General features: G+C 43.6%; 1 protein-coding gene across 5 annotated transcripts in view; it reads left to right on the forward strand.

Moving 5' to 3' along the window:
- GNB1 (G protein subunit beta 1) overlaps nt 1-13093 on the forward strand; it is a 36093-nt gene extending 23000 nt beyond the window's left edge. For all 5 annotated transcript variants that reach the window (XM_064678997.1, XM_064678995.1, XM_064678994.1 and 2 more), the window contains 10 exons: nt 1731-1838; nt 2461-2499; nt 3111-3217; nt 3659-3722; nt 5474-5636; nt 6416-6482; nt 7838-8039; nt 8919-9135; nt 10760-10871; nt 11257-13093. In XM_064678997.1, the coding sequence (XP_064535067.1) occupies nt 1782-1838; nt 2461-2499; nt 3111-3217; nt 3659-3722; nt 5474-5636; nt 6416-6482; nt 7838-8039; nt 8919-9135; nt 10760-10866 (1023 nt within the window). In that variant the 5' untranslated portion in view covers nt 1731-1781 and the 3' untranslated portion in view covers nt 10867-10871; nt 11257-13093. The remainder of the gene's footprint in view (nt 1-1730; nt 1839-2460; nt 2500-3110; nt 3218-3658; nt 3723-5473; nt 5637-6415; nt 6483-7837; nt 8040-8918; nt 9136-10759; nt 10872-11256) is intronic.
- The last annotated feature ends 1665 nt before the right edge of the window (nt 13094-14758 follow it).

Here is a 14758-nt window from a genome sequence, read left to right on the forward strand (position 1 = left end):
GAGGAACAAAAGAGCATTCAGAAGAGAAGGAGGATAATAAAACCCCCGGGATGGGCTTTGTCTTAACTGGATTTTGGACTGAGCTGAACAAGCAGTCTCAAAGGGGCTTAGGGATGACCCTGGAACCAGAAGAGAGAAAGAAGAGACCTGATTTCACAGGGAGTGAAAGGGCCTTGAAGTTGTTTGAGGGGAGGTTTCGGGAGAGAAGCCAAGTAAAATTCCTTTTCTAAAATGTTGTTGGCTTCAGAGAATAGTATAAAACTTGTAAATGGTGCTGTGACAAGATCTGGCATTTGTTCCTTGAGATCCTCAGTTTGGAATAACAACTAATATGGAGAGAGATGAGTCTGGTTATGGGGGATGGCAATATTTAGGCAATGCTGAAGTCTTAACTATTTTGAAAGTTTTTCTGGCAGTAGTGTTTGTTCCACTGCTCTAATTTGCCTTGACAGTATGTTCTCTGTTACTGTGACAGGATAAAAACTTGGAAGTTATCCTCATCTTTCTCCTTGGGAAGGGCTTTAGGAGGAAAACAAAACCCGCATGCTTGCAAAGATAACTAAGCTGATTAAATCTTAACAGAATAATATGGAAAGCTGCTAGCAAAGCATTTGCTTTATTTTAATAGTAAAGGGTCAATTCTGGCTAATAAAATGTTCTAAAAAACACAGTGCCCATGTTTATTTATAAACAGGTGCTCCGTGTAGTGTTTGAAATTGGAACCAGTCATCCTGTGCTGCAATAAAAGATAAACTTGATCAGCACGTTTCTTCAGCATCTTCTGTTGCTGTCAAGCTGCACAGATTTTAAAACAAAAAAGTTTCAGAGCAGCTGAGTTTTGAGACGTGGAATGCCAGGGAAAATGCCAGCGATGTCTTTGTGGAGCAGAGACTTTTCAGGAGAAGTTGAGTGCTCAGGGGGAAATGTCTGTGTGGTTGTAGTGCTGGGAGACAATCTGGCTGAGAAACTCTGAGGATGGTTCAGGGGTAGTGATGGTTTGTAGAGCCTGGCTGGCTGGCAGACAGAGATGTGAGGAACCTGCTGCTGAGGGACACCAGGAAAACAGTCTTAGAGGGGAGGAATGTCTGTGGGAAATGATTTCTCAAACTCCTCCCCTCACCCGAACATTCAAAAAAAACCCTGGTTTTTTTTCTCTGACAACATGTTTTCTCTGACATCCATTCAGGATGTCTCAGGGACTCTCCAGCAGTTATCAAGTAAAATCCTGAGCAGTGTTTGTGCCTGATCTCCTTTTATCCAGGTATCAGAACAACATTTTTCATAACCACCATGTTACAGACAGGGTTTGTAATGCTTTTTATGGTATTTTGCAAGTGCTGTAAATACTTTTGAGGTGCTTATTCTTTGCTAGGAGGATTCCTTACTCTGATCTGAAGGCCTGCAGGGAAGGTCTGACTTTCCTGTCTGATGTTGGTGTTATCTGCTCGTTCCCTCTGGAGAAACTTGAGTTTGTACAAAACTGAATCAGAAACACACTAATGCAAAAAGAAGAAAAAGAGGGGCTGGAGGAAGGAAATAAGTCCAAATTATGTTTTGTTCCCTGTGACTGGGAGCTGAGCACATTTGGGGTGGTCACACACCGAGGGGATTTCAGAGATTTTCACCTGGATTCCAGGTGAAATCAAAGTGCTGTTTGAAATGACTTGTCTGCTCCTGCAATATCAAATTATGGCTTCTGCTAATTGTGCTGATTGCCTCCTGTCTTTCAGCTTTCTGGCTGTTCCCGAGGTGGCAGTGGAGCACACCTTTAGCACAGGAAAATGAGTGAGCTGGACCAGTTACGCCAGGAGGCCGAGCAACTGAAAAACCAAATCAGAGTATGTATTGTGTCCTCAGCACAAATGAAGGGTCATTTTGTGTCCTCAGGGGGCCAGAGATGGACAGAGATGATGCATTAAGTGCGTCCAGAGTGTCAAAATTAATGCAGGAAGGGACAAGCTCATGTAACTGCTTTAGAAAATTACTTTTTGGTCTTGGATATGGCTTGGAAAATAATAGCTACGTAAACAATGCACAGAATTGCTTAGATCAATAGGGATGTTGCTGAAGATTTTCTGAGCCAGACCATGACTAATATTAAGAAACCTGCTGCTTAAAATAAGGTCAGTGATAAGGTTAGTCAGGGCTTTGTCCAGTTAGGTCTTGAAAACCTCCAAGGCTGGAGACTGCAGAGCCTGCCTGGACAAGCAGTTCCATGGCTTGGCTGCCTTTGTGGTGAAAATCCTGTCACCTTTCTCCCAAAAGAAGAAGAGATTTCAAAGTCAAGTGCTCGGTGTGTTGTGACAGCAGGCAGTGCATTATGTTAATGCTGTAGGGTCCTGTCTGGGTGACAGGCAGAAATGCTTTCTGAACCTTGCTTTGAGGGGGGCTCATCAACTCCACAGAGATGAATAAATGTACAGAACTTCCTCCAATTTCTCTCATTTCCTTCTCTTGCAGGATGCTAGGAAAGCATGTGCAGATGCCACCCTGGCTCAGGTAAGCATTTCAGAGTTCAGCAGCAATTAGGAAAATTTGTCTCCTTTACAAAAGGAAAGTATGGTTTAAGAAGGTAAATGCAAGGGAATCCTTTTTTGCCTCCTTTAGCAAGTTTTTTTATTTTGCCCCTGGGTGTTTTCTTCCAGAACTAAGTACGTGTTTGTCCAGTTTCTGAGAGCAGTGGCCTTGAGCAGTGGTTTCTCTGAGTGACTCAGGGCACATTGCTGCTGCTTAATGGAAAATAATGCTCTGCTGTGGATGTGGCAGCAGTGCTGTTGTGTTAACCCTGATAATCTGAACCATGGGGCCTGCTGAGGTTAAATGTCTGCCACATTTATCTGTACAGGGGTATAAAACCCAGATCAAAGGTCTGAAATCCTAGAAGTCTTAAGAAGATTCAACCTCAGCAAAGGAATTTCTGGGAGTGTGTAAATGCAACGGGGCCGCTTTGTCCGTGTGATAGAATGACATAACTTTGGATTTAAAGAGCTCAGTTGATATTGAGAGTGTGGGACTTTGGTCTGCACTGGGCTGCTTGTTTAGGTGTAACTGTGTGAGGTGATGCTTGTGGAGCAGGGGACATGCAGTGAGTGCCCCCGTTGCTGTTTCAGATCACAGCCAACATCGACCCCGTGGGGAGGATCCAGATGCGCACCAGGAGAACGCTCCGGGGACACCTGGCCAAAATTTATGCAATGCACTGGGGGACTGATTCCAGGTGGGTGCTGGGGGTACAGATCAGCTCGTGGGGCTTCACTGTTCCTTGGGAAGTTGAGTGCCCAGGACTTGGTACCACTGGGAATCACCAGTTCTAAGAGAACTCGGACGGCCAAGAGAATTCAGGAGCACTGAATGCCACAGTTCTCCTCTTGATGTCCATGTTTTTGTAACCCAAATCAAAATTCAGAGCCAAAGTACCACTCCTTGTCTGCTTGCCTGAAAAACATAGTTATGGTACCACATGGGTTCTGAGGAACTGTGGAAATAGAGTAGATTCCATTATCAGTTGTCTTTTTTCCTGACAGCTGCTGCTGTTCACTCAGACTCGATGGCACTGGTATCAGCTGCCTTCATCCTCTTTCCCTTACAGTGTTCATCACAAAGGTGTTCCTCCTTGTCTGCCCACAGTGATTGTGTTTCCCTCCTGTTTCCTCTCTAGGCTTCTAGTTAGTGCCTCCCAGGATGGCAAACTTATAATTTGGGACAGCTATACTACAAACAAGGTAAGGCCAGCTGATACATTGCTGTGTAATTCGTTTGTAAATGCAAAAAAAAAAGGAAGTGTTGCCTGTCATGATTTTGGCTGTCTTGCTTTCCCAGCCCCAAGTCCAGATTTTGAATTCTCCAAAGGAAACAAAGAGCAGAGCAGTGCCCTCAGTGCAGTGTGGTGTGGAACTGTGCACCACAGATGGAGAACAGGGAAAGACTGAATTCCAGAGAAAGTTTGGATGTGTTTTGATGCTGCAGATAAAGTGATTACCAGAGTGCAAGCAGTAATGAGCAGGTTGCACCAGAGGGGTCAGAGATTTAGGCATAGCCCTGATAATTTGTTGTCTGCAGTCCAGACCTGCCATCCCCAGTGAGTCATCACTGTGTGTGCAGTCACATGATGCACTTCAGGGTTACTTTTACTTTTATTTGACAGTGGCTGGTGTTTACTGGTTATGGGCAGTTACCAGGGCTGGCAACAGTTCTCACCCCTTGGAGCTGGGCTGACAGAGCTGCCCCAGTCTGTGCTGCACAGGACTGTGGGACTGGCTTTATTTCAAATGCATTTTCATAGCATTAAAACCAATTTTACCAATGCAGTGGAGCAAATGATGTGCTACAGAGGAGAGAGAAGCAAACAACTGCAGCAGCAACTCCTGAGACTGGGATTATTGTTGAACTCCAGCTGTAAAACTAATGAATCCATAACTTCAGTAAAGAGTAATAGTATAGTTTGCAAATTAAAAATAAACCCTCTCCCTTTGCCTTCATCCTCCTCCTCTGGCCTCAGCCTGCATCTAAATTACTGTACCAACTAAAAGATGGTAAAATAATCACTGTATACCATGATTTCTATATTAATATCTTCAATTCTTATATCTGTTCATTAATCCATGCAATATCTTTGGCAGTTCCAGCTCACACTAGAAGTAACACAGTGTTGTCATAAATATGATCATTCCCTAATGATAAAATAAAATGGCTCAAGGTGAATATTCCAACCAATTCCTTGATAGAAGAATTCCAAAAATGGAAGCTGGTTGTGGTTTTAGTACAGGGGGTGGGATTTTTTTAACTGCTGATTGTTGCAGGTTCACTGATCCCTGTCTGTTCCTCTGCTGCTACAGAAATCTCTACTTAAGGAATTCAGGAAGATTGTTGATATTGCAGGAAGTACCACCATATTTTTAAGGGTTATCAGCCCTTTCTTAAAGCAAGTTCGAGGGATGAACACAATGAGTTAACAAGACAGAACAGGTTTAGCTTCCATAATTATCTAAAAAAAGTTCTTTGAGCACAGAATGACAAGGAAACATGGAGTAGTTATTTAACTATGAAGCTTGATTGCCTGCAGTGGGTTTCCAAAGCAGGATTTAAATGGCAGTGGAAGCAGCGATTTCCTTGCTTGCTCATTCACAGCAGCTCAGCCTGGAATTGGCACTTTTGCTGACTGTGCTTGGAAGTCAATATTTTCCTGAACCTATAATAAACCAATAGTAATCAGGGTGCTGAAACGAAATAATTTTACTTTTTTACCAAAATCGCTGATCCAACTGGATCCAGGGAAGGCAAATCTGAGGTTTGATGACGTCATCACTCGGTCTGACGAGCGATAGCTGCGAGTTTTACCCTCAAAATAGTTCTGATGCTCCAGCAGCTGCTTCCTTCTTGCCCTTCTGCCAAAGAGAGAAGGGTGTGTTGAGGGACAGGTGAGAACTCCCTGCTGGGCCGTGGGTTGTGGGTGACTCCTGGGTGTGTGTTCCAGGTGCACGCCATCCCCCTGCGCTCCTCCTGGGTCATGACTTGTGCATACGCTCCCTCTGGGAATTACGTGGCTTGTGGTGGGCTGGACAACATCTGCTCCATCTATAACTTGAAAACTCGTGAAGGGAATGTACGTGTGAGCCGGGAGCTCGCCGGGCACACAGGTGAGTGCTGCTCAGGGGGCTCCAGCTTACCTGGGGAAAATGAAAAAAAAAAGAAATTCTCTCTGAAATCCATTTTCCCAGTTAAAAAGACACACTTCCTTCCTCAGGCAGGACCTCAGCTGCAGACTGCCTGGTTTTTAAATGTTTTTAAACCGTTTTCCTGCTGCAGAATTGAACAAACCCCACAGCTGGAAGCTGATGCTTGCAGGTTTTCCTGTTTTGCTGTGGTTGGGATTTTCAGGAGATGTTTGTGCTGTGTGAAGTGGAGGTGGCTGGCGCTGATTTTTGTCATTGATGGCTGGGCAGGTGGGACTGGAGTACAAAGATGCTTCAGAGCATTCAGATGAAGTTCTTTGATGCCACTGTAGGGAAACATCCAATGTCCATGCTCTGGCCTTTGTGCTGACCAGGAATGTAGTTTAATTTCCCCCAGTAGTTGCATGACACAGTTGAGGTTTATCAGCATTTGTTGCTCCTGGTGCAGTGACACCCTTGCAGACTCAGTTCCTTAGTTTCCTGTGTGCAGTGCAGGCTCAGCTGCCCCTCTCCCCAGCTTGGCCAGTGGATTCCACCCCTCTGTCCCCCTTCCCCTGGCTGGGCTGGGGGTGATCTGTGAAGAACCAAACCACATTTTGTCCAGAACATTGGAGGTTCCAACACAAACATTGCCTGTTGCATTCTGGGCTTCAGGAGAGGAGGGAGCAGCACATAATCCAGCCAGTTTGCAACATGGAGAGTAATCCCTGGCCTTCTCTGTGCCCCTTTTATTCTGTTCCCAGGCTACTTGTCCTGCTGTCGTTTCCTGGATGATAATCAAATCGTCACCAGCTCTGGCGACACCACTTGGTGAGTGTGACATTTGGATGGGATTTCACTGCAGTTAACGTGCTGTTGCAATGTTATTTTTTTTTTTTTAATGCAACTATTTGGCTTTCAGAACTGAGTCTATTGAACTAACAGCTTTCCTCATGCTCTTTTTGTATTCAGTATTTGTTACTTCAGAAGTCATATTTGGATTTTTCTAATGGAGAATTTGGTTTCTCGTTGTTCAGAAGAGCTCCTAGAAAATATTCTACAGTGACAGTAGCTGGGGTTTCTGAGGAGAATGTAGGTGTATGTCTTCATAAATACTGGCTTCTGAACTATAAAAGGCCTCCATCTTTTTTCATAGGTGTCTTTATTATATCTAATTCTTAAAAGCATTGCAGTTCTCCCAGGCAGCAGCTCTTAAAGCCAAGGTTGTCTAATAAATACCTCTCCTACACAGTGTCAGTCTCTTTGAATGCCTAATGTGTATTAGTTCACTGATTCTGAGTATGGAATATATATGGGGTTAAAATATGTTTCTAAATATGTGTTGGTGTTTAAAAAAAAAAAACAACCAAAACCACAACCAACCAAACAAAAAAAAAAGCAAACCAAAAAGGCTTTGTTGAAATTACACTCTTTAAAAGTGAAAGCAGCTGCTTCAGGAGTTATCATTGTAATTCTAGAGTTGCCTGGATAACAGTTTGTCCTTGACATCACTTGAATTCAGCCCAGCTTCAAAGCACAGTATCAGAGCAGAGTCAGCTCTTGTTTACCTGGTGCAAACCTGCCACTGATGGGTCTGGTTTACTGAGAAATTACAGAAATTAAAAAGCCTGACTCTTCTTAAGGGCTTGGGCCTCCTGTAAGGAGGTGGTAGTGTTGTTTCATCCCTTTATGCTCTTTAATTATCACTGTAGTGGTGATTTTGCTGACTTGCAACTTTAAGATCAGACATAATTCACAGAATTACACATCCTCAGTGGGTCTATAAAAATGAGAAATGCTGACTCAGCTCTTGCTGTAGCCTTACCACTGCTGGTTTATATGAAGCTGTGGTAGTGCTGGACAAGTCATTGCATGGCACAAGAACTCTGTGTATGAACAGTGGTGAGTGTCAGTCTTTAGTTTTTTGCACTGTTTTTTGATTTAAACCCCCCAATATTATAAAACTGAACATGGCTTTAAGGTCTTCTGTGCACAGTTATCCTGGAACAGCCAAATAGTTCAACAAAAAAGTGTTTATTTGTGCAGTCAGTACCAATCCTTTTGGTGCTTTAGGGAGTTCTACTCCAGCACTGATGTAGATGAACAGGTTCAGAGGAGGATTCCTGTCTCACCTTCTGACAGAGCACAGACCTGTTGACTTTTGCCTTTTGAACCCTTCTTTGCAGCGCTCTCTGGGACATAGAAACTGGTCAGCAGACAACCACATTTACTGGGCACACTGGAGACGTGATGAGCTTGTCCCTCGCTCCCGACGCCCGGTGTTTCGTTTCTGGTGCCTGCGACGCCTCTGCCAAACTGTGGGACGTGAGAGAAGGAATGTGCCGGCAAACCTTCACCGGCCACGAGTCGGACATCAACGCCATCTGTGTGGGTACCACCGACCACCTGGGGGGGATCTCGGCTCCTGAGCCTGTGCTCTGGGGGGTGGTGTTCCCAGGTTTTCCTAAACAATAGTTCTGGAGCTGAGGTGGTGAGTGGAAACTGGCTGCTCTTCCACGCTCCTCGTTTCCTGGCCTGGCGCAGGAACAGGGTGGCCAACAGGTCCAGGGAAGTGATTCCTGCCCTGGACTCAGCACTGGGGAGGCCACCCCTGGAGTGCTGTGTCCAGTTCTGGGCCCTCAGCTCAGGAAGGACATGGAGGGGCTGGAGCAGGTCCAAAGAAGAGCAACAAGGCTGGGGAAGGGACTGGAGCACAAGTGCTGTGAGGAGAGGCTGATGGAGCTGGGGCTGTTCAGCCTGGAGAAGAGGAGGCTCAGGGGAGACCTCCTCACTCTCTGCAACTCCCTGACAGGAGGGGGGAGCCAGGGGGGGGTTGGTCTCTTTTCCCAGGTAACTCAGCAAGACAAGAGGGCTGGGTCTGCAGCTGTGCCAGGGAGGTTTAGGTGGGATATTAGAAAGAATTTCTTTCCAGAGAGGGTGCTCAGCCATTGGAATGGGCTGCCCAGGGAAGTGGGGGATTCTCCATCCCTGGAGGTTTCTAAAAAGAGACTGGATGTGGCATCAGTGCCATGGGCTGGGAACCACGGCGGGGTTGGATCAAGGGTTGGACTTGATGATCTCAGAGGTCCCTTCCAACCCAGCTGATTCTCTGATTCTGTGATTCTCCCCTGGTTTTGCCCATTAGTGGAGAGTCATGTCCTCTCATGTGCTGCTTCCTTTTCCCACTCATGTGTACAAAATGGTGTGTTGGGTGAGACAGAGGAACCAAACCTGCAATCCTGTGTGTCCTTTCCCTCCCCACTGCAGTTCTTCCCCAACGGCAACGCGTTTGCCACGGGCTCGGACGACGCCACGTGCCGGCTCTTCGACCTGCGGGCCGACCAGGAGCTGATGGTCTATTCCCACGACAACATCATCTGTGGCATCACCTCTGTAGCATTTTCCAAGAGTGGCCGTCTGCTCTTAGCTGGGTATGACGACTTCAACTGCAACGTGTGGGACACGCTGAAAGCTGATAGAGCAGGTGAGGCTGTGGGGTTGGATGGGGTGGTGTCTTACTGGAGCAGGCTGTGCAGGGAGCTGGGGGAGTCACCGTCCCTGGGGGTGTCCAAGGGGATGATCAGTCAAAGACTTGATGATCTCAGAGGTCTTTTCCAACCCTAATGATTCTGTGATGCTGAATGTGTGAACTGAGTCTTGTGCAGAGACCTCTCAGAACTCACAGTCTCACCTTCAGGACTCCCTGATAACCTGTTTTAGGGTGACCAGTGATGTTAACAAATACACTGGAATATGCTCAAGGATGATGTCTCACCTTCAGAACTCTCTGATAACCTGTTTTAGGGTGACCAGTGATGTTAACATACAACACTGCTCAAGGGTGGATGCTTGGGAACAGGAAAACTGCCATTAAAAACAAGGGGTTGGGGTGGAGGGATTTTTTTTTTTTAAGACTTTATGCCTTTGTTTATGTGTTAACTATTCAAAGCAATTCAACATTAATGTTGCTGTTTATACACAGGAATTTTTTTCCTGGTGTTTGTAGCAGTAGTTGTAGAGACAACCAGCAGAACAACAGAGACTGTTGAGTTTATCTTTTGAGGAAATGAATGTGAAATTTATGGTCCAGAGAATAAGATAATTCAGCTTCAGTTCTTTAAAATGAAAACTTTTATTAGAAAAAAGGAAGAAAGATACAAATCAGGCTGCAAATGTTTCATTATTTTCATCAGAGAACATGGGATGAGAACAAATATAATGTATTTAAATCTTCTGAGGCTTCAGCTGACCAGGCAGATTTGGCACTTGTATCATGCCTGATTCTACATTGAACACCTTTGTGGTTCTGTTTTTGTACAAGTTTATAAGACTTCTTGGTGCTGTTTTTGTTTTACCAAATTGCAGCACTTACTGTTGGTGGTAGAACAAGGAGAGTCCTGTGAACAGTCAAATTCATGTAGAAAAATTAATTTCAAGTCTGTCAAGAATATCTTGGCTCAGTGCTGTGGACTGGGAAGAGCTTGAACCTAATTAGGTTTTCTTTTTACCTCCTTGAAACTGTTAAATTGAAGGGGATAGAGGAAAATGTTGCCTCCCTTAATTTTTCTGTTTAATGTCTCAATTCTTTTTTTAATGGTGCTATAATTGAATTGTAGCACATCTCCATATTGACAAATAGATTGGATGTAGGGGTCTGTCTTGTAAGTGCTTGTAAAGGTAGCAAGATTAAATTGGATGAAAAATGCTTTAAATTCGTAACATAATCCAGTTTAATTTCTGGTTTTACACGTGTAAAAACTTTGCAGAATTTAACTGATCTTTATCCTTGTGGAGAGGAAATGGCAAGTGCTGTGCAGTGTGACATTGTCAGAATCTTCAGGGCTGTGATTTCCCAACTCACCAGAGAGCAGTGAAGGTCATAAAGAGGGGAACATCCAGGGAAGATTTTGGAGTAATGCCTTCAGTGAATGACCCCCTTGGGAGCACACCCAGTTTCACCTGAGTTTGTGCTCGTAAAACCAAACATCCCAGCTGTGTTTGTTGAGGATTTTTGACTGTGTGGGTTGGCTGATCCAGCTGAAGAAGTCATCCAGGAATGCATTCCCAAATACTGTTCCACATTCCCAAATGATGTTCCCTGTCCCCAGGTGTCCTCGCCGGTCACGATAACCGTGTCAGCTGCTTAGGTGTGACTGATGATGGCATGGCAGTGGCAACAGGATCATGGGACAGCTTCCTCAAGATCTGGAACTGAAGTAGGTGGGTATCCAATTCATTCCTGAGGGCTTGGCCTCCTCAGGGGTCCAGAGAGCTTTGTGCCAGCCCCAGCCAGTGCTGTGTCACTGGGGCTGCAGCTTAGCATTCAGATTAGGAAAGGCACTGAGGAAAAAAAAAACGAACAACCAATTGGGGTTTTTAGAAAACTATTGCTTTAATGTATGCAATGACATTTCTCTGCTGGCCTGTTTTTGCCATCCTTTGTTCTCCTGTGCTGTTTCTATGGCCCAGGTTGGTAAATAAGTGGCGTTGTGGAACGGGGAGATAATGGCTGGGGGCGTCAGTGGGAGCCAGAGCAGAGCTGGAAACTTGATTGCAGTTTAGCCAGGAGCAGCTCCTAATAAATAAATGTTTGTGTGTGTGGCAGAACTCGAGGACTCCACGACTGGAAGAAGTTCCCAACAAAATTAAACACGATAGCATATCCAATCCAACCATACTAACTCGGACCCCCATCCTCCCCAACTCAAAGGGCAAGATCTTCTCCGTCTCCTGTTGCTGAAATGAAGAGCACAATTACCTTTCCAAGAAGAATTTCTGTGTTGTAAGCAAAATGAAATTGTGCATTCCTTTTGGGACCACTTTTTTTTTTCTTTTTTTTTTCTTTTTTTTTTTTTTTTGTCTTGAGAATTTAAAAATGAAACACTATCATAAAAGCATGACCAGAAAATAAACTTGAGCATAATTGTGAAAACAGTTTAGCTTTCACTGTAGTTTCCAAGTTGAAGTTAAGGACTTTTATCTCACACACTTGCAAATTTTAAAAGTCATGTTTGTAGCAGGATTTTTTTCAAGTTTCCTTTTTAAATACATTTCTTTATGTATTTAATTGAGCAAAACAAGGGAGTCCTAGCCCAGAGCATCTGGGGGTTGTTAACGCTGTAAATTTAGTCCCTAATTTTTTTTTATTTTATTTTCTAGTATCACAGATAATTGTTGCACAAAACTTGGCATATATAGGATAATGTTAAGCAGTAAGGTAACCAAGCACATGCTGTAAAAGGTAATGAATGCTTGTTTAAAGAATCCTTTCACCTTTTATGGATAACAAATGCAATCCTTGGTCCCTCCTGCCCCCCCCTTTTTTCACCACACTGATTTTTTTAATCTGTTTTGGTTTTGTCCACTTGAAAGGGCAGTTTATATATCCTAACACTATCCTATAAGTCTCAACAACCAGGAATCTCTGTTTTCAAAAGAGACCTATCCTACACTTGGGTATTGAGTCAATTCTTTGTGTATGAAATGATGTACAAATCAATGTTTTGAAAATAATGATCTTGAACTTTCTAAGTTAAACAGAAAAAAAAAAAACCTTTTTTGATTGTTTGCCATATTGGGTGGGTTTACTCTTAGAATCGCATGCTGTAGAAATGCTAAAAAGTGCATATTGGACTAAAGTCCTTAGATGTTTTTTCTTTGAAGAAATAACCTGTTTAAAAACTGTAACCATTGTCGCTGTATTCATTTCTTGTTGCTACTCTGTGCATAAATCTCTGAAGAACTCCAGTACAAAGCTATGCACGTTTTGGAGTAGCGTGATAAAGTCACTTTTTTTTTCTTTTTTTTTTTTTTTAGTTCTTCTTTTTTTTTTCCTTTTTTTTTTTTTTTTTTTTTTTTTTTTTTTTTTTTTTAGAAAAAGAAAACAAAAAAAAACAAAACAGCCTGTTCAAACAATCGCTGTCAACAAAAGATTCTGGGGAGTGGGAGGAGGGAACCTTGACCATCTTCTTTCTAAAATCAGTTCCTCACAGCCAGTTCCTCTTGCAGGATGAGTCCTTTGCATCTGATCAGAGTCATTTTTGTAATGAGCAGGTTTTCCTGGCTTTCTTTTCAAATAAAATGTTAAAAGCAGCAGTGTTTGGACAGCAGATTGTTCTGTTAAACTTTCCTATCTTCTCACTGTATCCAGAAATGCTCCTTCCTAGCAGCAGTAGTAGCTTTTCTCCATTTTGTTTTTTCTGCAACATTCTGTACAAAAATGTGCTGTAATTGTGCGTTAGGCCTGGATTTGGCATAAAAGATGAATTCCCTCTTACTCTCTTTCATGAAACTACTCTGTAGAGCTTTCTCCACGCCCTGTATCCCTCTTCACCTTTTGTATTTAATTTTAAAGTCAGTGTACTTCAAGAAAGCTGGATGCAAGATAGATACTATATTAAAATGTAATGTTATTTAAGATGTAATAAAGCAGTTTGACATGAGTTTTGACTGATCTGTTTTGCAGCTTATTGTTCAACCCACAAAACAGCTTCTGTGGCAGGATTGGAGTTGTGAAATTAAAACGTGCAAGAGGAGGGAATGATGTCCCCAAGCAGATGGTCTGGTGGTTTTAGATGGCTTGGATTGTTAATGGTTCGTGCAGGTAACTCCAAATGCAGGTGGCCACTGTGGTTCATGTGGTCCCCATCCCAAAAATGCCTTGTGGGATGTGAGTGCAACACCTGAAGAAGGAGATCAAAGCAAAATGCTCAGTAACTTCTCTTAAAACTTTTGTGTCCTTTAATAGGAAGGGAGTTGAGTGGAAATCTTGTGTTGTTGCCCTGTGAGGACCTGGCCCCAGCAGCTCAGTTGTCCTTGCTGTAGGTGTTGAGCAGGGTAAGTCAGTGCCATTTTCATGCTCAGTAAGAACAAACTCCCCACAGGGCAGAATTTTATCTAAGATAATTCTTTCAGGGAAGGATTTCATACCCAGAGGAGCAGGTTCCTGACACGAGGGGTTGAAAAGCGGTTGGTTTAACAACGTGTCATTGGTCAACTCGAGGGGTTTTGTTCTGCATTTTCAGTGAGGAAAGTCTCCTGTTCTGACCCAAACAAAAGTGTGTTTTCCCTCTTTTCGCATCGACCAAGAGAAATTCCAGTGCCATGGCTTGGTTTCATACCAAACATGGAAATTCTCAGCCTCAGTGGAGAAGCTTTGAAAAGCTGTGGGTATGGAAAATATGATGGTGACATGACTTAACCAGCAGCCATGGACTGCCAGCCTTGGGCCTTTGGACTCCACACACTGGTAAGTAGCTCATGGCTGGAAATGCTTAAATTTGGGAATTCCAGTTCTGGTATAACTGGGGGTTTTTTTCCCCACTCGTGTGGAATATTTTTATTCCAACAGACATCTCACGTGTGACCTTGTCTGGTCTGTAATGAAATCAATGAAGGCATGGTCTGTCTTAATCCATGTGTTACATCACTGTGTCCTGCCCATGCTGGCCATAAAATACCTGCCAGGACAGTGATTTCTTGTGCCTTGTGGAGCCCTTTGTGATTTATTTGAAATGCAAACAGTTGCAGCTGGCTCTTATTACAGAGAGGGTTCTGTTGCACATGAAACTTGGTGATATAAAAAGGGATTTACAGTTGCCTGGTCCTGGTAACATAAAGGACTTCCATGGGGCTGGAATCCTCTCATGGAGCTGCAGGGAAGGAGGAGTGGAGGAAGAGAGAACAGATTTCTCAACCTCAGTACCCAGAGTTAGGACTTACAATATTTTCTGTGCCCGACATGGCCTTTAATTTCTTAGTGAATTAAATATATTTTAAAAGATCTGAGGTTCTAGTGCCAGTAGGGAAAAAAAAAAGTGAGTTGGGCATTAAGTGCTCTGAGTGTTTGAAATCAGCTGTGAGACACACTTAAAGTGACTGATTGAATCATGCCCTGTAAGAGCTAAAAATAGAATAATCTGGGTTCTGGGAAGTGGCAGAGTAAATAAAGAATAATAAAACCTGTCACCCATGCTGAGTTCTGTGGGACTTGGTCTGAGGCAAGTCAGGATTCTGTGTGGTTTTGTGATTAACACTTAGTAGTGGAGGTGTAACCATGAGTTCAGATTAGAGGGGACAGAAGGAGGGACTGGTGAACAAGTTGCAGC

Source organism: Pseudopipra pipra, chromosome 22, assembly GCF_036250125.1.
Source record: "Pseudopipra pipra isolate bDixPip1 chromosome 22, bDixPip1.hap1, whole genome shotgun sequence".
Lineage (NCBI taxonomy): Eukaryota > Metazoa > Chordata > Aves > Passeriformes > Pipridae > Pseudopipra > Pseudopipra pipra.